Here is a 26,165-nt window from a genome sequence, read left to right as displayed (position 1 = left end):
CACTCACACACACACTCACTCACAAACAAACACACACACAAAAACACTCACACACACAAACTCTCTCACACACACATATGCGCACACACACACTCACACACTCTCACACACACACACTCACACACACACTCACACACACACACACACACTCACTCACAAACAAACACTCACACATACACTCACACACACAAACACTCACACACACACACACACATGTGGATCTCAAGATGGCGCCGAGTATGGCTGCTGCGTTGCGAGCTCCGTTACAACACTGCGGTTTATTGTTTGTTTTGTTTACAGTTCTTTGTTTTTTTGTCTTGGATGTTGTCTGCCTTATTGTTTACGACAGCCAAACGCTTTTGGACATTGGTTCTACAATTTCACATCGAAAACCGGACTTCAAATTCCTTAACGCCGACCCGCTGTTTACAAACACGCCGGCGGAGCCCTTTGTCTGGGCTGCTCGGCCACGGAAACGCAAGAAGGAAAAGAGGAAAACGAGCCGGCGTTCTCATCAGAGTAAGACGTCATGCAAATCGACCCCCGCTACCCAGTATACTACTGGCAAATGTTCAGTCTCTGGACAACAAGCTCTGCGAGCTGAGAGCGCGGATCTCTTTCCAACGAGAGACGAGAGATTGCTGTGTTATCTGCCTTGCAGAAACCTGGATGTCTACGGAGATTCCAGACTCGGCCATCGAAATCACGGGCTTTTCCGTGCACCGAGCGGACAGAGCGAAAGACCTCTCTGGTAAAAGCAGAGGTGGTGGTGTATGTTTTATGATCAACAAATCATGGTGTGATCAGAGGAACGTACATTTCATCAAGTCTTTCTGCTCTCCTGATCTGGAATATCTTATGCTTCTGTGTCGACCATTCTGGCTGCCAAGGGAATTCACAGCGGTTATCATCACAGCTGTGTACATTCCCCCACAAGCCGACACAGACCGGGCACTCAGGGAACTGTATGGGTGTATAAGTGAGCAGGAAACCGCGCACCCTGAGGCTGCGTTCATTGTTACCGGGGACTTTAACAAAGCTATCTTCAAAACAATCGCTCCAAAATACCACCAACACATAAAGTTCAACACACGAGGGGACCGGGTTTTGGATCATTGTTACTCTCCTTTCCGGGATGGCTACAAATCCCTCCCCCGCCCCCCATTTGGCAAATCGGACCACTCTTCCGTTCTGCTTTTGCCTGCTTATAGGCAGAAACTAAAACGGGAAGCACCCACCCTCAGAATGATCCAGTGCTGGTCGGACCAATCAGACTCTGCGCTACAAGACTGTTTTGATCACGCGGACTGGGAGATGTTCCGGTCCGCCTCTGATGACAACATCGAGGTTTACGCTGACAGCGTAACGTGTTTCATCAGAAAGTGCGTAGAGGATGTTGTTCCGACCAAAACAATACGGATATACCCCAACCAGAAACCATGGGTTAACGGCGAGGTTCGCGCGGCACTCAATGCACGGTCCTCCGCTTTTAATTCTTCTAACACGGAGGAGCGTAAACAAGCCAGTTATGCCCTCCGTAACACCATCAGTGAAGCCAAACGCCAGTACAGGCACAAACTTGAAGGTCAGTTCAACACCACTGACTCTATAAGCATGTGGCAGGGAATTAATACCATCACGGACTACAAACGGAATAAGGACTCCGCCATGAACATCGCTGCATCTCTCCCGGACGAACGTAATAAATTTTATGCTCGTTTTGAGGACAATAACACCGCCCTCGTGGAGAGAGCACTCGCGGCTGATGCTACAGAGGTTGATTCACTCTCCGTCTCTGTTGTGGATGTAACCCGATCCTTCCGACGGGTGAACATCCGTAAAGCCGCGGGCCCAGACGGCATTCCGGGTCGCGTCATCAGAGCGTGCGCGAATCAACTGGCTGGTGTTTTTACGGACATTTTCAATCTGTCCCTCTCCCTGTCTGTAGTCCCCACATGCTTCAAAACATCAACCATTGTGCCTGTACCGAAGCAAGCCACAATCACTTGCTTAAATGACTGGCGTCCTGTTGCTCTGACCCCCATCATCAGCAAATGCTTTGAAAGGTTAATCAGAGATCACATCTGCTCTGTTCTGCCCCCCTCTTTGGACCCATTGCAGTTTGCCTACTGCAACAACCGCTCCACTGATGATGCCATTGAATCTACAATACACACTGCTCTCTCCCATCTGGAAAAAAGGAACACATATGTGAGAATGCTGTTTGTAGACTACAGCTCAGCATTCAACACCATAGTGCCCTCCAAGCTTGATATGAAACTCCGGGCTCTGGGCTTAAACGGCTCGCTGTGCAGCTGGATCCTGGATTTCCTGTCAGGCAGACGTCAGGTGGTTAGAATGGGCAGCAACATCTCCTCATCACTGACCCTCAACACTGGAGCACCGCAGGGCTGTGTTCTCAGCCCCCTACTGTATTCCCTATACACGCATGACTGTGTGGCAACACATAGCTCCAATGCCATCATTAAGTTTGCTGACGATACGACGGTGGTAGGTTTGATCACTGACAATGATGAAAGAGCCTACAGAGAGGAGGTGCACACTCTGACACGCTGGTGTCAGGAGCACAACCTCTCCCTCAACGTCAATAAAACCAAGGAGCTTGTAGTGGACTTCAGGAGTAAAGACAGAGAACACAGCCCCATCACCATCAATGGAGCACCGGTGGAGAGAGTCAGCAGTTTCAAGTTCCTCGGTGTCCACATTACTGAGGAACTCACATGGTCCGTCCACACTGAGGCCGTTGTGAAGAAAGCTCACCAGCGCCTATTCTTCCTGAGACGGCTGAGGAAGTTTGGAATGAACCACCACATCCTCACACGGTTCTACACCAGCACTGTAGAGAGCATCCTGACTGGCTGCATCACTGCCTGGTATGGCAATAGCACCGCCCACAACCGCAAAGCCCTGCAAAGGGTGGTGCGAACTGCCAGGAACATCATCGGAGGTGAGCTTCCCTCCCTCCAGGACATATATAACAGGCGGTGTGTGAAAAAAGCTCGGAGGATCATCAGCGACTCCAGCCACCCGAGTCATGGGCTGTTCTCACTGCTACCATCAGGCAGGCGGTATCGCAGCATCAGGACCCGCACCAGCCGACTACATGACAGCTTCTTCCCCCAAGCAGTCAGACTGTTGAACACTTATACACGATCAATAATTAGCACTGCACTTTATTCATCTTATATCTCACACTGGACTGTCAACATATTCTCCTAAATATACTACTTCATATATATATATATATTTCATATACTCCTTATTGTATTGTATATTGTGTGTATTGTTTACTGTACATTGTATATAATTATTGTGTTGTGTTAGTATGTATACATTTGATTTGTAAATTGTTTTGTGTATGTTGTTTATTGTAATTGGTATATGTCTCGTCACTGTCATGACTGCTATGTTGCTCGGAACTGCACACAAGAATTTCACCTACTGTTGCACTTGTGTACATGGTAGTGTGACAATAAAGTGATTTGATTTGATTTGATTTGACATGTTGGTCTACCTATCATTATGAGGACTTTCCATAGACATAATGACTTTTATACTGTACAAACTATAGATTCTATCCCCTAAACCTAACCCTCACAGAAAACCTTCTGCATTTTTACATTTTCAATAAAACATTGTTTAGTATGATTTTTAAGCGATTTGAATTATGGGGACACTAGAAATGTCCTCATAAATCACATTTATAGCATAATAACCTTGTAATTACCAGTTTGTAACTTACAAAATTGTCCTCGTAAATCACAAAAACACGCACACACACTCACTCACTCACAAACAAACACTCACACATACACACACACTCACACACACAAACACTCACACACACACACACACACACACACACTGGTTTAGTGATTGTTGTGTTTTAAGTGTTTTTTCTCTTCTTGTGTTCAGATGTCTGTGATCTCACACTGGATTCAAACACACACACACACACACACACACACACATACACACACACACACTCACACACACACACACACACACACACACTCACAATCAAACACACACACACACTGGTTTAGTGATTGTTGTGTTTTAAGTGTTTTTTCTCTTCTTGTGTTCAGATGTCTGTGATCTCACACTGGATTCAAACACACACACACACACACACACACACACACGCAAACACACACACACATGTTTGTTTTCCTATCCTTATGGGGACTTTCCATAGACATAATGATTTTTATACCGTGCAAACTATAGATTCTATCCCCTAAACCTAACCCTACCCCTAAACCTAACATAACCCCTAACCCTAATCATCACAGGAAACTTTCTGCATTTTTACATTTTCAATAAAACATTGTTTAGTATGATTTTTAAGCGATTTGAAATATGGGGACACTAGTCTATGTCCTCATAAAGCACATTTATAGCATAATAACCTTGTGATTACCAGTTTATAACTTACAAAATTGTCCTGGTATATCACAAAAACGCGCACACACACACACAAACACACACTCAACACACTCACTATCACACACACAAACACACACACACACACACACTGGTTTAGTGATTGTTGTGTTTTAAGTATTTTTTCTCTTCTTGTGTTCAGATGTCTGTGATCTCACACTGGATTCAAACACACAAACACACACACACACACACACACACACACACACACACACACTCACTCACACACACACACTGGTTTAGTGATTGTTGTGTTTTAAGTGTTTTTTCTCTTCTTGTGTTCAGATGTCTGTGATCTCACACTGGAGTCAAACACACATACACACACACACACACACACACTCACAATCAAACACACACACACACACACACACACACACACACACTCACTCACACACACACACTGGTTTAGTGATTGTTGTGTTTTAAGTGTTTTTTCTCTTCTTGTGTTCAGATGTCTGTGATCTCACACTGGATTCAAACACAGTAAACACTGAACTCATTCTGTCTGAGGGGAACAGGAAGGTGACAGGCGTGAGAGAGCGTCAGTCATATCCTGATCATCCAGAGAGATTTGATGTGTGTCAGGTTCTGTGTAGAGAGAGTCTGACTGGACGCTGTTACTGGGAGACTCAATGGAGTGGAGTTGGTGCTGTTATATCAGCGTCATATAAAGAAATCAGCAGGAAAGGAGTGAGTGAAGACTGTGTGTTTGGACTCAATGTAAACTCCTGGAGTCTGTGGTGCTCTAATAACACATTCACTGTCCGTCACAATAATAACAGCACTGACATACGTCCCCCTTCACACGACTGTAAGAGAGTAGGAGTGTATGTGGACTGTCCGGCCGGCACTCTGTCCTTCTACAGCGTCTCTGACACACACACACTCACACACTTACACACACTCAACACCACATTCACTCGACCCCTCTATGCTGGATTTGGAGTAGTTTATCCTGGTTCCTCAGTGTGTGTGTGTGAAATGGATCATCAGAGACACACACACACAACTGGATGAGTGAAATATACTCACTGTATCTCACATCAACACAACTCCAAACTCTTTCTAGAAATCATTTCATCAATGAAACTGATTGAATTCAATACAATGACAGTACTTTGTGTCTCACTGTGATGTGATTGAACTTATTTACTATCAGATTCAATAATAAAAATAATGATTTTAAATGAATAAATGAGTCTATATATGAACTCTTTATTAAACACACGGCACATTCAGATACTCATTGTTTTATTTATACTAAATAAACATTTACAAATACAGAATTCTTGTGATTTTTCTACAGTATATAAATCTTAATACTTAACAGACAATTCTAGAAAAAACAGCTTCACACTTTTGCATTCATAAATGGATTTATAAGAACTAATTACAGGATCATTTAAAGTTGGTGTAAATTTGACAGATTTGAAGAGTTCACTCATTGATAAAAGTCAAATGCTGTCATCATACACACACCCTCATGTTGTTCTGAACCTTACACATTTTTATTCTGTGAAACACAAAAGGAAATATACGGCAGAACATTAGAGACTGACATTCTCAGTCACCATTTTCTTTCATTGCATCTTTCTTTTCAATTGAAGTGATTGACTGAAATTCAATATTGCAAAAGCTTCTGTTGTTTTATCCAAAGCGCTTATTACAGGGACAATAAGAGAATAATTTACTGTAAAAAATTGCATGTACTCTTGTTCTTTTTACCATTAATTATACAGGAAAATCTTTTTACATTTAAATAATTACATTTGTACATAATTTTATTGTAAAAATTACTGTATTGTATTTTTAAAATCTATTAAAACATTTGACTGTATATTTCACAGTTAATATTTGATAATCAATGAACATTTTATTTCTGTAGCGTTTTTACAGTATTTTACTGTTTAAATTACTGACAGTTTTTACAGTTTAAAGGCTCTTTTTCTTTTAATTGTAAATGTGTTTTTGAGTTTGCACAGTGTCTGTTCTGCAAATGCTCTATACCGTGTTTATGGTCCAGATATGATGTTGTCATGCAGCTGAGTGCGGCAAGAGCTCGAAGTCTTGAGAACAGATTGTTTTAAAGGAATAGTTTTTATTGTGTTGTTCTTAAAGAGTTTCAGCTGTTTATTACACAAATAAACAGTTAAGTGTGTTATTTGAACTAGATAAATGATGTTGAGTTTACTTAAAGAGAATGTGGAAACCGATTGTAGTATTTTAAGTGTAACAACTTAAAGTGACACAGTAAAATCAAGTTGAGATTAGTGCTATTTCAGAAGTAAACTGAACGAATTGTATTAATTTTAAGTTCATTGACTTAATAGAGTAATCTTACTAATAAATCATTTGTACGGTTACTAATTCATTTATAGTAATTAATAAAAAACAAGCAAGTAAAGTTAACTAGAAATGTACTATTAAGTTTAATAATAAGTTGACATTACTTGCGTAGGAACATTAATATAACTTCATTTTAGTAAGTTTGCTTTGCAGAAATAATGCAATTGGTTTCCTTCATTTTGAAGTGAACTGAACATGCAAACTTTTACAGTGTTTGCAGGAAACACATTTAAAATACTGTCTTGTGTAAGACGATGTCATGTTTAAAGTATATTGTACAAAGTCTGGCAAAGTAATAACAGTTTGATATTGAAGAGAAGCAATTTGTAGTATTTGGAATAAGCCAAAGGTGTTACTGAGCATTTACTTTTACTCAAATATAATACACTTATGATTTATTACTTGTATGTTTCAAATACACTCACAATTAATTTGTAAAGTACTTACTTTAATATCACTTTAATATCACTAATCAAGCCTGTAATTACCCCACACTGACATATACTTAAAATAACCAAATGAGTGTTCACTGGAAAATAATAAAGCAAACAAACGATTCTTTCATACTTTGTATATTAACTTTGTGCATCATGGAAATCGTGTTCCTCTGCCTGTGTTGGAAATGTTGTCTGTGACTTTCACTTTGTTAGATCATTCAGCCAACAATGCAAGCAATGCCAGATCTTGGCTCCCATTAGACCTCCATAAGAACATATTAAACATATCAGAGTTTAACAGCTTGTAATGTTACTCTTCTCCCAGCTCAGCAGGCAGCAGGGAATAGCACAAGACAAGAGACAAACATCAGCAGAAATTATTGAACAACAGTTTGATATATTAATACTAATCACAAGACAATGAAAAATTGCTGCTTAACTGTCCTGTGATGCTGAAGACCTTGAAATGGAGTCAACTAACTGAAGATAAAGCAGCACACAACATAAGATTAAACTGAATGAGTAAAGAGAAGAGATCTTTTATTACTTTAACTGTATTAAGTGCATTTCCACTATTGTCCTGCAGGTGTCATCATAAGTCTATGGGCTTAAGATGCTCTTAGTATTGTATGATTAGCAATACACTATTACTCTACTCTTGTTCATCTGTGAGCATTTTCAATTCTACTTATGTTATGATTGCTTTGGGAAACTGGCCACAAAACTAAAATGAATCATAAGAAGGATTTTACTTGGGCTTATATGAGGCTTACGGGAAACAAGGCCCTGGTTACCATGTGCTGTTTTAACACACGTTTCCCCCTGTGTATATGTCAGGACATGCCACTCTATTCATATATATCAGACATGGTCTCTTCTAATTCAACAAAAATGCAAAAATAATGTATGCTAAAGACGACATGAGCAAAACCCCGTCAATGATGTCTGTGCTTGTCCCTTTAGGGAGGTCTCTCAAAGCACAGATAGAGCAGAAGTCTTCTTTTGATTGTAAAATGGACATTTTTATAGAATAATGAACACAAATGTTTAGCTCACATTAACTGATTTAAATGCTATGACACAAAATGTTTCATTGATTTTTGAGCAGTTAACCTGATGCAATGTCCTCTGCCATCTCCCTTCTCTGTTCTTTGATTTGCTCTTTAGATGATGTTGAATGTCTGTGGAATCTCAGGAAACTGTTCACAGTTTATTTAACGTTTGTTACAGCAGCAGAGCTTATAAAAGATACAGATGCTTCATTCATGTCCATTAGAGACTTTATATCAGTGAGAACAATGTCTAAAGTGAGCAGTTGATCAGACTTCATCACAGTTTTGAAAGCTTCATCTTTTCATTAAAGATGACCTGTAAGACAAACATCCCACAACTCGTTGCATCTTCTTGGACTGTGTGTGAAATATGAGCAGACCTCCACTGATGTTCACCCACTCTGTATTGTCTGTGTTTCAAAACAATTTACACACAAAAGGTCCGAAAGAAAATGTAACTTTACAAGTGTACATGTTTTTAGAAGGATTTATTGTGTGTTTGTGTGTCATGTAATATTGGCTAATTTTTGGGATGCAGTTCTGAGACTCTCCATGTCAGATTCAGCAACTGCAGGATCCACAACAAACATGTGTTCGGAAGGAACATGAAGATACTGACAAAACACAATGAACAATATCAAATCACATTGTTACAATTGTACAATCATGTCTGTTTCCACAGTTTATCATCATTATTTTATTATTCCATAAAAGTTTAAAGGAATATTTCACCCAAAAATGAAACTGATCTTATAATTGACTCGCCCTCGTGCCGTCCCAGAGGTGTTTCACTTTCTTTCTTTGACATTGGTGAGTAAATGATGAGAGATTGTTCAGTTTGGGGTGAACTATCACTTTATCAACAATTTCAGTTCATTGCACACTGTAAAAAATGACAGTAACAGTAAAATACTGTAAAACTGCTACAGAAATAAAATGTTCATTGATTAACAAATATTAACTGTAAAAAATACAGATAAAGGTTTTAATTTATTTTAAAAGACAATACAGTAGTTTTGTGCCCTTCTGTAGTTACTATGTGATTAACAAATACCTTATAAAGTAAACAACAGATTTTTACAGTGCCAGCGTGTAAATTACAACCATTTTAAACTGTGAAATGTTCAGGTTGTTCTGTAAAGTGGTTTACTACATTTTAACTGTATTTTAACATAATTATTCTGTCAATCACAGCTGGCAGATTTATTTTACAGTGTTTAATCCAAGTTAGTTCTTCAGAGGTAACGCAAGTAGCGGAGGTAAAGATTGGAAAATGCTGCAAATGCTCGATTCAGGACCGTGAACAGAAACCGAGCACAACGATTTATCCATTCGCTGGTGACGTCACACCAGGTGGACCTTAATCCAGCCCTGGGGTGTCATTACATCAAAACCAAATTCGGTCCTCGAATGTTTGTGTTCAGAATTGCAGGTGTTTGAGAGGAACTGAAGTGGGATTTCAAAGTTTAGCGACGAGAACTGTCACTGAAGTATTTATGATCTACTAAATTTAGGCAGGGCCTATAAGGACATGAAGAAATCCCTTCACTTACCACAAACATCCAGTGATTGTTTCTTATATTCACACATGAAATGGCTCCATCAAACGTGTCAAAATGAACCTGTACAGTCTCATAAACGAGCATGATTACGATTATTAAAATTGCACTTTTGTATTCATGTTTATACATAGTTGCATTTGTTGTTTTAAATCTCCATATAGGATACTTCCGTCCTTCAAACCTTGTCGAGCGACTTGTTCTCTTTGTCACAGAATGACTCCGGTGGTGTAGTGATTTAGCTGTACAGTCTCACAGGCTTGTCGTGTTTGTTTAGGATAGCACGAATGTAACTCTCCATAACCTAAAGAATATGAATAACACAATTAGATCTGGATCAGTGATTACAGTGTGATTATAGTGAGAAAACTCAATAAAAACAGCCCATTCACTTTAGTGATACAAACACAGTCTATCATATTCTGACTTTCATTTTACAACCAGACCATTAACTCTTAACTTTATGTTTTGTAAAGACACAGTTTTTACATTATTTGTCTTTATTCACTCCAGTATGAATACACCTGCACAAGATCATAGTAGCAGCAGTTACAGTGTTCATGATCGTGATTTGTGTTTTATCCACAAAATGAAAAGGTCTAATGATGAGTTCAAATGATTTAATACAGAAATTATTACTATAAATGTTCTGTTGTTTATAATAGTTGTTGAATCCATTTTCAATAATTGTATGTCAGATTTCATGGTTTGATGTCTGAAGTGTCTTTCGAAATCTCACCGGATGAAAATTAATATTCAACATTAATTGCACAAGAACTTGATCATTGAATAACTTAAAAAAAATAACTCTTCATTATACTATAAAATGTTTTATTAAACATTTCGTTTATTTATGGCACATGACATGGTCCAAAAAACACAACGGGACTGGACGCTCAAGACATTTGTCAAGCGCAAAAATGCATTCGGTGTGAACAGCCCCTTTAACTTCAATATATTATAATATTTTTGAACGGAATATATAAGAATATTTGATCATGTCGCTTTAGAAGACATCAATTTAACCGCTGAAGTCAGAGCCGGCTCCAGGCTGCGCTCAGCAGGGGGGCATTTATTTTCAATGGGTGGGCACTAGGTATGGGGACTTTTTTTCGGATATCAGATATCCTATATTTATTATTGCTACTGCCTTTTCTGTTAGCTATTACCATGAAGTGATGCAACCCATACAATAAACACATAAACCATTACACATTGTTGCAAGACGGGCAACTCTTAAGAAATTAGATTAAATAAGGGTTAAATAGGCCTATAAAAAAAATTGCAAGACCGACTCTGACCACAGCTTTATTATAGCTAACGAACATACACATAGTGTCATACACACTGACAGGACAGTAGTTCTCCACGGCGGGAGTGACATTTCAGGACAACGGACAGAGCAAAAAAAACTGAACTAAATAGGCCTACTAAACTATTAGTCTCATCACAACAACATAACGTGACAACACAATATAGTGAACTTTGACAGTACATAATGCCAGTTAGATAAATACACTAACAACCGGTCAGCATGAAACTTTAAATTTAACTTACAGTTAGAAAAGCTGAAGACGCCGCTTGTGAGCTGATTGGAACTTCCTGAGAACAGCGTCCTTCCATGCACCACAACACTTTTTTGTCAAGTCCTTCTCGAATGCAAGTTGACTTTCTTGTGTGAAGCATGCTGCTTCTGTGTTCTGAAAACACATTTTTGAGCGTGGAGAACGAATTTTCGCAGGTCGCGGTAAGCAACAAATACCAAAGCCAGTTGGAGCTGCTACAGGTGCTAGCTTGGGAAGCTACGATTTTAGCGGCCACACCGGCCACGGAGTCACAAATGTTAGCCGGGCTGTCGTTGTCTTGCTGTATGGGGTCAGCAGAATCGTTAATCGGCGTGGAACTTGAAGGAGAAACTGTGGTTTTGAACCATTTCCTAATGTCCATTTTTGGAGAGTTTTGAATGCAGCGCGCCAACTGAAAATCATTTAATTCATGTATTAACGATTTAACGTGCGTGATTGGGGGGGGCGGCAGGGGGTTCCTCACAGCGCCACACTAGTTTTATGTTGGATTTATTATATTTTCAGATAATGAGCAGTTTGTTGACATATATTTTTATTATTTCTCACTGAAATGTGAATTAAATTAAACTGATATTTTTTTGTAAATTATATCATAATTCAATTTGGGGGGGCATAAAAGACATTTGGGGGGGCATTGCCCCCTAATGCCCCCCCATACCGCCGGCGCTGGCTGAAGTAGGGGCGTAACGGTATGACATTTTCACGGTATGATAGTCTCAAAAAAGACCACGGTATTAATGTTTCACTGTAGGTGCATTGATAATACCGGTAAACATTAATAACAATTATCTTTTGGCAGCATGTACAGTATTCAGATGATTATTAGTATTATTCATGTGCAGTTTATTTATTGCCATTTTGTCCAATACTGATAATTTCTGCCACAGTTTCTGACAATTTCTTGCATCATATTGTCAATGTCAATTTCCTGAACACCAAAAGCCATGCATTTAGCTAACCCTATTTATTACTATGTTTTACCAATAAACAGATTATTAATATTATCAAACACATTGGCCTGCTGTTGCGCTGCACAGGCAAAAGAACAGTTGCACATCATAAAGTTGAACAAGGTTTTAAATCCATTTGCTGCATTTGTGAATGTGACAGAAAGCATAAACATAACTTTAGCCGAACTAGTCATTACAAATCATGTAAAACTACATTGAATCTGGGGTTTTTGTGAAACACCATTTATTATCCTGTGTTCTGTATTTCCACTAACAGAGATGGTGCTTATGGTTTGAAGTGTTTCCCGCCTGAACCGATACTTTTTTGTGGCTGACTTTACAGACTGTTTAACCATCAACATTGATGGCTTGTGGGTCTTTTACATTGCAAGTAATCCCAGACAGCGGACTACAACTTCTGTGGCGGCAGAAATAAAGATTCAGACTCGGACATGTCTGTATATGTTGCGCTCGTGCTGGACTTCTGATGTGCTCGTGATGCGCAGCGCTCGCGACACCTGCATGTCATCTTTAACAATGAGTGACAGTCAAATGCAACATGAGGAAGGCGAGATTTAAAGATTTATTTTTTTATTAAGTTTATTTGATGCTGTGTTCATGCCACAGATTATGTCTTAATTAAACTGATTTGGAGTTTAGAAAAGTTCTGAAAATATCTACAAAGCAAAGATTTTTTTCTATTTTTGTTCAAGTGAAGAATGAAAGAAAGTCAAACACACCTGAGATATCATGAGAAAATAATAAATTATTTTTATTTTCTTCTATTTTTCAGGTAATTTAATATTTTAGGAAACATTTCATAGAATTAATGTCAGTAAAAATATTCCTATTCCTCAATATTCCACAGTGTTGTGTTTGTAGATTTGTTTGTGTGCTGGTGTTTATGTCATTAAGTGTTAACTTTAATAATTTCATGGTTGAATTTGTTTAAAGTTTTATTTTAATAACACTGTAGCTGACATCAAGATCAATTTAAGATTTATTTATGATTACTTTAATATGTTTCTAATAGTTTTGTTTTAAAGAAATAACAGATCTTTAATTGGTAGATTTAAGCCAGTTTGGAAGGAACTGTTTATCTGTGACTTTTATTACAACAATAAAAACTCAAAAGACTCGATAAAAGATTGTCCACATGAAAAGTCTCTTATCGAGTCGTGCTGCTCATCTGAAGTCACAAGATGTTACAAAATCCAAGATTTCAGTTCTCCTTTGGTAATTAACAGCCAATTAAATAAGATTCCCATTGATATGTGGTTTATATGTTTGTCTCTTTAACACATTCAACATGTTGTTTATGATGGAATTACTCAGAACATTTATTGTGTTTATTTGTGTCATTCTATATTCTGTATTTCTCTTCTATGTTTGTTCTTGTCTATATTTGAGTTCTTACAGCATCTTGAGTTGATGATCAAATGGAGAATCTTTCAATAAATCTGCAGTCATCTGAGAATCATCGTGCTTGTGAAATGACTTTGGGGAGCTTCCATCATAATAACTGCTCTAGAAAAACACAACACAGTTTGTGACAACTGAAGTTTATTGCTTCATTTAATCAGACCAACACAAAAAGAGTTGCACCAGTTTACCATTCTTTTACCAAATCTCTGTTCATGCAAAGCTGCACATTATAGTTCAGTTTCATCACACGGGGAGGAATATTTGGGAATTATGATTGCTCTTGTGAAATGTCTTAAATATTAATGATCCCTTTTATGTTGAACCATGTTAATGTTTTATGTGACAGATAATGATTTAGTCACCTCATCTGCCTGATCTGTGGAAATAAAGCTCATTATTATGTCCCTTGAATGGGATGAGCTCGCCCTATAAAAGGAGTTCCTGGCAGCCATTTTGAGTGGGATATGATCAGGGTTAGGAACCAGTATCAGGGGTAAGGGGGTTTTAGGGGTGGATTTGAAATGGACTTTTAGTACACACATTCAACAGTTAATGGACAAATGTAAAAAGGGATTTTATTATTTATTTTATGAATTATTTAAGGTGCTTGGCAGGGATAGACTGAGGTGCAAATCATTATTCTTTAAAGAGAATATATTGTGCAATAAGATCTGCAATAGATTATGGTAGTATTGTGTATCGTTCTGTGTCAGCGTCTTTGATCAAAAAGGTAAATGTATTCAATCCCAAACTTTAAGATGATGTTGTGGTGCATTTCGATCATCTCCAGTAACTGCATTACAGGTGGCAGTGAGGGGGGCATGCCTTCAGACATCAGATGACTCCAACTGGAAATTGCAAAAATAAATAACTTCTAATCGTTTTTCAATCAGAGCATGACAGCATGTTTTGATTAATATGGCAAGTTTATTAAAAATAGAAAAAATCTCCAAAACATTTCTTCTCTCGCCCAATAGAGCACAACAGACGGTTTCAGAAGTTAAAACCACAACCTCAAAAACCTGTGAAACTCATTGGTTTGGTTGCAGTTTAGTAGTTCTCAATGCAAACAATAAAATCATCACTGCTCATCATCATCATTACACTTTTCTTGTGTCCTAAACCCCTCGTCCTAAACACTAGTTCACCCAAAAATGTAAATTCAGTCATTGTTTACTCACCCCCGTGTTGTTATAACTCCATATGACTTTCTTTCATTTTCTGAACACAAAGGGAGAAACTGTGAAATAATGTTGTGCTCAGTGATGTCATACAGAGGGGTTACCAGGATATCATGTTTGGGGGGGACATTTGGCTTGTTTGGGGGGGCAACATAAACTATTGAAAAAATTGGCACAAAATTAAGCTATACTACACACAATCTGTTTTAGTGCATATCTTTTTCTAAGCCAGGAACCCAGAGATAGGCACAGGGCCCCTATTAGACTATAGGGTTTAAACTGTATTTTTGTTGTGTCAGACCTCACTCATCTGCTAGCCATGGAAAAATATGCACAAAACAATCCACTTTTAAATTGTAATTTATCATCAGATGCAGAGGCGTGTCCAGCATTGAAGGACATCCGGGGCTTAGCCCAGACAATTTTATTTTCACACTAGCAACCACTTCTCTGTAGTCCAAAGCTGGTGAGAGGGTATTCTTTGAGTTTTGCTCTGGCTGGGTCTGTTTCTACAGTTCCTAAATCTTCCACTCTAGTACTATCCTCAACATCCTCTCTCCTCCCTGAATCATCTGTGATGCAAAAGAACAGATACAGCACATAACTTATTGCAAATCAGCTTCAAACAACTAATTCATCATATGTCAAATTGTGGACCAATACCACTGAAGAAAATGTATTGGGAAGAGAAGATCAGTGGGATTGCCCTAATATCTATCATGATTCTTGAATTTTCATGTACATTACCATAAAGTCATCACAAAAGAGTTATATTATAGTGAGTAAAGTGAGGTAAAAAAAATATTGACTATAAATAATTTATATTTTTTGACATAAATAGTCAAAATGATGTATAAGATCCTAAGTTAAAGCAATACACGAATAACTTTAGTCTAAGTTCATTGACACACTATGGCATCGAACTGTATATAATTCTCATCATCTCTATGAGAATAATTCATCTGTCAAAATCCTTTCATTAGGATCATTGAGATAAACAATGTTTCACTTTTAACTTTCTCTAAAGTGAAGTGACTTATTAATTGTTACCAGTTTCCATGCCTGATTCTGGCACAGCTGCTGCTGCTGCTCCTCAGTCTGTTGCTCATCTTTGTTACACTCTACAAAACCATTTAATCAAATCAAAGTGTATATTTAATACAAACTAATATCACAAAACAAGTCACACATACATTTTATGTTAATGCTTATTGGTTATCCTTAGCGAAAACAACACCTGATAAACAAGAAAAGAACACTCCGATGTACATGTAATGGTTGTCGGTAGTGGACCTCTTGATGTTTAGCCTACTGTGGGTGAAAGCCAGCTAGATGATGATCTTTAGACTTTAAGGACAAAAACAAATGTGAATTCTTACCCACTGACTTCTTTCAGAGAAATCCCCAAAGCCTCGTTTGCTTCATTTTTGCTGTCTTTCCTGCTAATTGCCGTTAACTCGCCACTAAGTAACGTTAGTTGATGTCAACGACTGTGCAAGCTCCTCCTCTACCTGCTGCATATTCAACAGAGAGGAAGAAACGGAGTCGCCCATAGGCTACCGACAGCAAAGGAACTTATTCTATAGGCTAGATTATGCCTATGTCTATTTTTACAGGCTGTATGCAGTATGTGCAAAGCCAAAGCACAATGAAATAAGGCAACTTATGATTTCGGGGGTTTACATAGGCTATATTCCGGTTTCATATTTGTCAGTCAACTTTTCAAAATACATTCGGGGCTACACTCAAAACATTCGGGGCTGAAGCTCCGGCAAAATCGGCTGCCGCCGCCTTTGCTCCAGGGATGCTTGTGCATCACCATTAGATGCTGTAAATGTCCCACCCAAAAAGTTACAATTTCACTCAATTTCACTCGCTTCGTGTTAGTAGATTGAATAAGTCCCAGGTCAAAAGACTACTCATTGTTCTGGCGGGCACGTATCATTACTTAACTCATGTGGGCATAGGCCTACGCAACATCCTAAGAAAGATAGATGGGCACACGGCATATGTCTGCATGTCCTTGACTACACACGGTGATTTTGTTGGACACAGATTGAACACACACTTATTGGCTCAATAGATCCCTTGAATCGATGCCGCCTAATGGGTTGACTGGCTCTGAATTTAGGGTTTCCAAACGCTTGCTATATAGAAATATTGCCCCACGGCAGTTTCAGTCATCTGTTTTGACTTAATACAGATCAGCTAGATATAAAAATAATAAAAGTCGGCAGACTTATGAAAACTTTAGTGTAGTTGTTGTGAAATCCCAAAAATGAGCCTTTTTTCCACACAATATTATAATAGAATCAATACAAATATCACATATTAAAAAAACAAAAATAATAATAATATAGAATAGAATAGACTTTAAACTGGACATTAATTAACATTGGACGGATTCTATAAACACAAACACAACAGATGTCTCTTGTATAAAATAAATAGATCTACTGATGATTGCATCAAATCAAACGTGTTTTATGACACTCAGAGTTTTAAGACTGTTGGTAAATCATTGCAGATGGCTGTAGAAACAGTGTATTCAGAGACTGGTTTTATGACTGAGTAAAGTGTGCCGTGGTTCATTTGGGTGTCACCAAAGTCAACGTCGCAACAGGTTTGAAATGAACTCCCGCCAAATGCAGATTTTAATGCACAGTGGTGGGAAATTTTGCTGACGTACCAGACACTGTGGAGGGCGACCTGTAAGACTTCTCAGTCATTTAATGTATGACAAGAAATTAGACAAAGATGCTTGTTTGATGAAACACGATTATATTTATTATGATGGCTATTATAATTATCTTTACATGTATAATTGTCGTTAGTTATTAATGTGTAGGCTATAAGTAATAGTTCACTTGTTGTGATACTTGCGTGATGGCAAATGGAGGCGGTAAATGTTTGGATTTGGGGAGGTGCTTATATATAAGATTTTTTAGTCACTTCGTTATTTTATTTGCTTTTTTAGTGTAATTTGAATTTTAGTAAATTAAGTTTTTCATGTTTCAATAAATTAATGTAATTTTTAAAGAAAAATCAATAAAGCCAAAATGACAAGAAATAAGAAACGTTACTATAGATATGTTGTTATTTTCTCTTGAAGTTACTCCAGATGTAGTGGTGTAGTAGTGTTTGAAGAGGTGGTAGTAATGTTCACTTTAACACGTTACCTTCTATTATCATATATAACCAGTATCACTTGATGCCAGTGAGAAGAGAAAACTGTATAGTTTTGAGCTAACAAGAAAATAAGGATTTATTTGGACAGTTATCATGAAATTGGTTTCATTGAATCAGTGGACAAAGTGAGAATTGAGTGTGTAATATGTGGTGAGAGACGAGCGAATGAAAGCATCAAACACCCTCAGACGGGGGTAAACCCAGAGAATTATTCCTTAGGAAAAAATAACTTGTTATATCAAATCTGCCCCAGAACATCAGAGATGATTTGACTAGAGCTGAAATGAAAACAGACGTTGTGTTCTTCGAGTGTGTTCTCCTAATTTCAGAATGCAAAAAAATACTTTTCTTAAATATACAAGATTAGAACATAAGATATAGGCTTGTTTTTATATTTGCTTGTTTTTAGAGTAAACTAAAGTTCCCTATCGAGAGGTCTCTCCTATTTCGTAAGTAGCTTACGCTATGGGAAAACTCAGTTTCTCGAGAAATATTGAAGTCTTTATGTAAAACGCATTGCAGCTGCACAGCAGACAGTGATGAGCGAGGCAGCTCGGTCATTGGCTGTGCTGCGGCAACTGCTCGAACCAGTGACGGGGCGACTTAGAACGCAGCGACCAATGGGGGCGTCCTGCATTCGCAGCTCAGAGCCTGCTGAAATTAGCATATGAGGGCTATATAATGAGCGTCCCATCATGCCAGTTCTTTTAGATTTAATCTCCTTCAGCGAAGACCTTCTCTTCGCTGGATCCTCCGGATTTTTGGAGTCTTTCGCGCCGTGGAAAAGCTTACAGCGCGACTGCTGAGAGGACGCCGGCATCTTCAGCCGCCTTCGAAGCCTTCTGCTACGCCATCCGGCGCGCATCGCATATCCTTTACTGAACAAGCATTCGCCCCCGCGACGCTTTTAAGAGTAAAAGAGTTCTTTTCCAGGCGTTGTTTCAAATGCCTTCAGCCTGCGCCTCGTGCAGAGGCCCTCTTTCCGATGGAGATCGGCACACCCTCTGCACTCGCTGCCTGGGTCTGGACCACGCAGAAGCTGCACTCATTCAGGGCGGATGCTGCACACTCGCTTTGCCGTTTTCACCGCAAGCGAGCCGGCTGCCCCTGTGCTGCCACCTCTGTTCGAGCCGCGCAAGAAAAAGCGCCGCTCACAGAGGCTGCCAGAGCACCCCGACTCGGTGATGTCACGCCCGGCTCAGTCCCCACGGGCATCACCGCTACCAGATGTCTCCCGCCGCCGGTCCATTTCGCGAGCGGACCTGCACCCCTCCAACAAAGCGGTGGGTCTCGTCTCGTTCGGCACATCAGGGGACGACGACGGAAAGGATGACAGCCTCTCTCTTGACGCTGCATCCGACGACTGGCAGGCACCAGCATGGACTCGGAGATCGTCCGTATCCTGACTAAGGCCGTGGAAGACCTCGGGCTCGACTGGTCTTCTCCGGAAGAACCCGCCCGCAGCCGGCTGGATGAGTGGTTCCTGCAGGGGCACCGGCAGGCCCCTACAGAGACCCTCTCCTTTCTTCCCTGAGGTGCCACGACGAGCTCACAAAGTGCGTGGAAAGCCCGCTACTCGGCTCGCCTAAAGCCTTCTTTCTCTTCTTAGCTCTCCTCAGTGGGCGGCGAGAGAAAGAGGCTCACGAGGCAACTCCGCCCCTAGAGGAGACTGTGGCCAACCATCTATGCCCACCCTCCACACGCTGGATGGAAGGCCAGAGCTTCTCACCCATCGAGCCGTGCAGAACCACATCAGCTCTCACGGTCGGCGCATACGCGCCGCCCGGTCAAGCTGCGTCAGCACTGCATTCGATGCGGTTCTACAAGTGTTTCAGGCCAAACTTCTCCGCTCTATGGGCGAGTCTGGACCTGAACCCGGCGCTTTAAGGACCTGCGCAGTGCTACGGACGTAGCTCTGCGAGCCACAAAAGCCACCGCCCAATCCATTGGCCGGGCCATGGCTAATTTGATCGTCCTGGCGCCATCTGTGGCTAACGCTTAACGGAGATGAAGGGCGCGGATAAGGCACCCTTCCTTGGCGCACCTGTCACTCCGAGCGGCCTGTTCGGACCCTACGGTGAGAGATTTCACGGGCGCTTCACTGAGCGCGGAAGGATTCGCAAGCTATGCATCACTTCCTGCCTAAGCTCCAGCTCATCTCAAAACCGCCCCAGCAGCAGCAGCGAGCCAGGGCAGAGCCGCCCGTCTCCCAGCCGAAGAGCAGACCTGAAAAGGGCGCTTCGGCGCCGCTCGCGTTCCGCTGGCGAAGAAAGCCGCAGAAGCAGCGAGGCCCTCGACCCAGAATCACCCTGAACACAGAGCCTTGTAAGTCTTCCTAGCAGCAGGAAGAAAGAGAGAGTACGCGTCTCGCAAATGCGGACCGCTCCCTGCAAACATTTAAAACATTACCCAGTCCCTTACAGGCGGCTGGAAATGTCTATACAGCAGTCAATGGGCCAGTCATAAAACTTCGCTCACCTGCAATCAAGCGCCGTTTTCACGCGACACACAGAAATCACCAAAAGAGTCATTTTCTGCCTGTGTCACTAAGGGTTCACATGTCCACACTAAAGTCGCATTCCCACATATCAATACTGTCCAAACAGTGCCAAACACCTCCCCAGCTCAGGCTGGATGTCTCAAAAATGTAGATCGTGTGCCTATTGTCATGTATGCACCACTACACACAAGCACTGTTCCCACAGTTATAAACACTTCCCCAGTAAAAGCGGGAAGTGCTATAAGTGTAGCGCGTGTGCCTGCCGTATTGCAGCACCCCTACACACAGCTACCCACACAGTTTCAAACAGCTATGCGCCAAACATCACAGATGCAATGCGCGAGCTAAGAAACTCCCGCTAAATCGCGGAAAGCTTTATGAATGTGGTGACGTGCCCATAATGATGAATGCACCCCCACTTCAAAACACTGTTCATACAGTTTCAAGCACCTCTCCGACTCATGCTGTGAGCATTTAGGAAATAGCGCATGTGCCTGTACTCTCACGCGCACCTCTGCACTCGGCACTCAATCACGGCTGCTCAGCGCACCTCGCCTCTGAGAGCCGTAGATTGATGTTAGCACTAAGCGATTTGCCAGCGGGCGCATCGTCACTGCGACACGCCCCAGCCGGCATTCAGCCCATATCTGTCGCGAGTAGAAGCCTGGGAAAAAATCCCGACATGCTGAAATGGGTTTTGAACATAATAAAACACGGATACTCACTTCAATTCGCTCGCGAGACCACCCCGCTTTTCAGCGGTGGTCGAGACGACAGTGAGGAAAGATGTGTCACATGTTCTACGCGCGAGGTGCTCAAACTGATAGAGAAGAGCTATAGAAACTGTTCCTCCCTCTTTGAGCGAGGCGGGTTTTTACAGCCGCTATTTTCTCGTCCGAAAAAGGGCGGTGGCCTTAGCCCCATCCTGGATCTCAGACATCTGAACAAAGCGTTAATGATTACGCTCGTTCAGAATGTTAACAACCAAACATATCCTCGCGCAAGTTAGCGCGAGGATTGGTTTCTATCAGTGGATTTGAAAGGCGCTTACTTTCACATCCCGATATTGCCTCACCACAGGCCCTTTCTGAGATTAAGCTTTGAGGGACAGTCATACCAGTACACAGTACTAGCATTCGACCTATCATTGGCCCCCGTACATTCCGCGAAATGTATGGACGCGGCACTTTCCCCCTGAGACAGCGGGAGTGCGGATACTGAATTACCTCGACGATTGGCTAATCATAGCACAATCAGAGGTTCAGTTAATGACACACAGATCTTGGACTATCAGCCATTTACAATGCCTGGGTCTGAGAATAAATTTTGCAAAAGCGTGCTATCCCCAGCCAGAATATTTCTTTTCTGGGAATAGTGCTAGACTCAGTGCAGATGACAGCGCGCCTCTCATCAGAGCGCGCTCTCTATTCGACGCCTTACAACATCGTTCAGAGCGAGCGCTACGCCCCGTCAAGCGATTTCAGAGAATGCTTTCGGTCTCATGGCCTCGGCATCAGCTGTACTCCAGCTAGGATTGTTGCACATGCGTCCTCTCCAGCTGGCTCAAGAGCCGTGTCCCCACTCGCAGCGTGGCGCTCGGGCCACTTTTTGATCAGAGCGAATCACGGCTGTATAAAAGCCCTGGCGCCCTGGAAAGCCATAAACTTGTATCAAACCGGCGTGAGTCTGAAGCGTGAATCACGCGGAGAAAAATGATCACGACAGATGCCTCCAAAATAGGATGGGGGCCCTTTACGAGGGCAGGCCTGTTTCGGCTTTTGGTCAAAGCCGGAAAAGCGCCTACACATAAACTGTCTGGAAATGAGCGGTCGCCTTGGCTCTCAGAGCCCTGCTTCCGTACCTGCGAAGCGAACGCGTCCTGGTCGAGCGGACAACATGGCCGGTAGTTTACGTATATAAATCGCCAAGGTGGACTCAGGTCGAGCTCCCTGCACTCTATGGCCAGGAGCTCATCCTATAGTCACAACACCAACTCTGCTTCGCTAAGGGCAGCGCGCGTGCCAGGCGTCCTGAACCAAGGAGGCGGACATGCTATCCAGAAACAAAGTTCTCCCAGGAGAATGGTCTCTCCACCCTCTGGCGGTTCAGTGGTTATGGCAAACCTTTGGCGAGGCAGAGGTCGAACCTCTTAGCCTCCAAGGAAAGCGCACTGCCCTCTCTTCTTCTCAAAAAGCATGGGCCGCTTCGCCCAAGTTTGGCTGAGCAGCCCCTTGTATGCTTTTCCCCGATCGTGATGCTGCCTCAGGTCATCAGTCGGATCAGGGAGGTGAAATGTACAGTGCTCCTGGTAGCCCCACTCTGGAAAAACCAGGCGTGGTTTCCAGAGCTGGTACAGATGATGCAATCTGCCCCATGGCCGATTCAGCTGAGGCAAGACCTCCTCGGACAGGCCAGCGGGATGATTCTTCATCCCGCCCGATCTGTGGGCCCTCCATGCATGGCCCCTCAACAGGTTTCTGAGAACCTCCCCAGTGGAGTTCTGAAAACCATTACTGAGTAGCGAGCCCCTCTCTGGAGCTTGTATGCCCAAAAGTGGAAAGTGTTCAGTGACTGGTGTGATACCAAGAGCTTGAACCCCAAAGCGTCGTGAGATACCAAGTGTACTCGCCTTTTGCAGGAGCTGCTGGAGGCGGGCCGCACACCCTCCACGCTCAAAGTCTATGTGGCTGCCATAGCGGCATCACACAATCCTGATAAAGGAACATTCATTAGGAAAAAGCGATCTGATGGTTCGTTTCCTAAGAAGCTAGGAGGATGAACCCTCCTCGCCCACCTTCGGTGCCGATCTGGGACCTGGCCACGGTCCTGGGCGCACTCAAAGGTGCCCTGTTCGAACCTCTCCGAACCGTGCACCTCAAGCAGCTCTCACTCAAAACCACGCTCTTGCTGGCATTTCGCTTCAGTTAAAGAGTGGGCGACCTGCAGCGCTGTCATCAAGCTGCTTGCCTGGAATTTGGACCTAACGACTGCAGAGTTGTCCTTAGGCCAAAGCTGCGGGTATATTCCTAAGGTGCTCTCTACACCCTTCAGAGCACAGGTGATATCTCTGGCAGTGCTATCATCCTCAGCAGGCGAAGGTGATGCAAATTTACTCTGCCTGGTCAGGGCTCAGAGTATATTTGGAGCGTTCTGCCCTGTTCAGACAGGCGGAACAATTATTAGTATGCTTTGGCGGCCGAACTAAGGGTCTCGCTGTCTCAAAGCAGCGAATATCGGCTGGATAGTGGATGCTATAGTGCTAGCTTATGGAGCCAAGGGCCTTCAATGCCCCTTAGGCATCAGAGCTCACTCTCACGAGGAGCATAGCCTCCTCGTGGGCATGAGTCGATGTGGGATACCCATTGAAGATATTTGTCTTGTGGCAGGCTGGGCCTCAGCCTTCGACATTTATCAGGTTTTATAACATACAGGTCCCCTCACTGCATTCCAACATTCTATCAGTCTGACTGTGGAATGAACTGGAGTATGTATATGCTGGGCATCATCTCCTCCCTTATAAGGTCCGTCTCTGACCGACTTAGAGGGTTTATTATGCGTACCAGTACACAAAAGCTCAGTACATGAGATATGTGCTTGTGTTTGTACAAGGAGCGCCCCACCTTGAAGGCAAGGGCACCCTGTCATACCCCACTATATAGCTTGGAATATCACTTTGCTTTAAGGCTCAGGCACCTGCCTCTGGCTTTAAAGAGCGAAGTCAGCACGCACAGCGTTTTACATGGTGTTCCCATAGCGTATGCTACTTACGCAATAGGAGAGACCTCTCGATAGGGAACGACTCGGTTACTAACGTAACCTCGGTTCCCTGAGAGGAGGAGCGACTATTGCGTAAGCTGCCGTGTCTGTGCTTGGTCAGTTAAGCTTCGGTCGATTGAACCTAACAGAACTGGCATGGCGGGGCGTTCATTATATAGCCCTCATATGCCTATTTCAGCTGGCTCTGGCTAGCGAATCGCGGAGCCAGCGCCCCATTGGTCGTAGCGTTCTAAGTCGCCCCGTCACTGGTTCGAGCAGTTGCCGCAGCACAGCCAATGACCGAGCTGCCTCGCTCATCACTGTCTGCTGTGCAGCTGCAATGCGTTTTACATAAAAGGTGTGTTCGACTTCATGCAGCTCTGCGCAGACCGATAGGCGGCTGACTTGAAGCAGTGCATGCTGGTTAGAAATTTTGTCCGACTTGATACAGCGCCGACGCCATGTGACTGTGACGTATGCCATCAAAGTACCGCGAGGGCGATTCGAGAGTAGCCGGAGGACTCAGCCAGCGCAGCTTCTCAAGACCAGCTGCACAGGTTCTGATGACGACACAACTGATCCACGATTGGCCGGATTCACTGACAACACCGATGACGTGCGTTTCAAGTTTATTGCGACTTTTAAAACAGTTCAATACCTTTTTATGTCGTCTTTATCTTAAAAATCATATTTATTAGATATTGTTTTACTGTATTTACTTTATTGTTAATAAAGGGTTTGTGTATGTTTATTTTGCATGACTTTCTTTTTCATACAGACCTTTTACAGTATTCAGCTGCATAACCTATTCAAATGAGCATTTTTAATAACTCAAATGTTAATCTTAAAAACATACAATCTAATGTGGTCATAAATGTATGCTCCTGTACACATGATGCATAATACATTGTTCTTCCATTTGTTCATATGGTTTCTTCATATTCTCTAGTTTATTTTGCTGTGGTCATACTTCACCTGCATGTGGTTAACAAACTGCTAACAACTTGCTATATCTTCAACTTAACAACAGTACAACATTCTGTTCACTTTCAAAGAGTTGGTCTAAATCACAATATAAATCCAACAGAATTGTGCTTTTCTGTATATGAAAATGAATGGTGTTTTGTCTCAAATGTTAAAAGAGCTCATCTGGAGGGTACTGTAAATCCTGTTGCTGAAACCTTTTTTTTTTTATAGGTTACTTTTATGATTTTGTATTAGCAGAAACACCCATGTCAAACTGCTAAAGTATATATCCAATATGTTATCTTGTTTTGGAAGACCCCTTCCAAAACACCACTTATACACACACATCTCAAAAGTGTGTTAATACCATGGTCCATGGTTAATACATAAAGTTACTTAATCACTAAATCATGAAAACAATGGAAATCACTGCTAATTAATGTTGAGCCAAAACTGAAAGTTGACTTAAAACGGTAATTGCATTTGTTGCTAACTATTAGTAATAATGAATGAAACTGGTGTTGGCTATGGTCCCATGGTTCCTTAGGATATATAAAGAACCTGCACTACCCCATGTAACACACAACAAAATGGACAACGTAACCATTAATGTGTTAGACAGCAAAGGTGATGTTGTCATGCTAACAGTTTCCAATGACATTGCTGAAAGGATGAAGAATGGTAAGGAAACCGCATAACTGTGAAATAATTACAAGGCACCAATGATTTGTGCAAGTGTTTTATTTAT

The 26,165-nt window shown here is 41.7% G+C and overlaps 1 protein-coding gene across 6 annotated transcripts in view; it reads left to right on the top strand.

Moving 5' to 3' along the window:
* LOC127650631 (NACHT, LRR and PYD domains-containing protein 3-like) overlaps positions 1-26,165 on the top strand; it is a 280,247-nt gene that overhangs the window by 90,707 nt on the left and 163,375 nt on the right. The window contains exon 12 of one of the 6 annotated variants that reach the window (XM_052136188.1): positions 4,922-6,197. The exons of the other annotated variants lie outside the window; for them this stretch is intronic. Within the exon in view, the coding sequence (XP_051992148.1) occupies positions 4,922-5,487 (566 nt within the window). The 3' untranslated portion in view covers positions 5,488-6,197. Of the gene's footprint in view, positions 1-4,921; positions 6,198-26,165 lie in introns of those variants that run through there. 6 annotated transcript variants of the gene reach the window in all.

Source organism: Xyrauchen texanus, chromosome 10 (assembly GCF_025860055.1).
Source record: "Xyrauchen texanus isolate HMW12.3.18 chromosome 10, RBS_HiC_50CHRs, whole genome shotgun sequence".
Taxonomy (NCBI): domain Eukaryota; kingdom Metazoa; phylum Chordata; class Actinopteri; order Cypriniformes; family Catostomidae; genus Xyrauchen; species Xyrauchen texanus.
The sequence above is the reverse complement of the archived record's forward strand: the minus strand, read 5'-3'. Positions and strand labels throughout refer to the sequence as shown.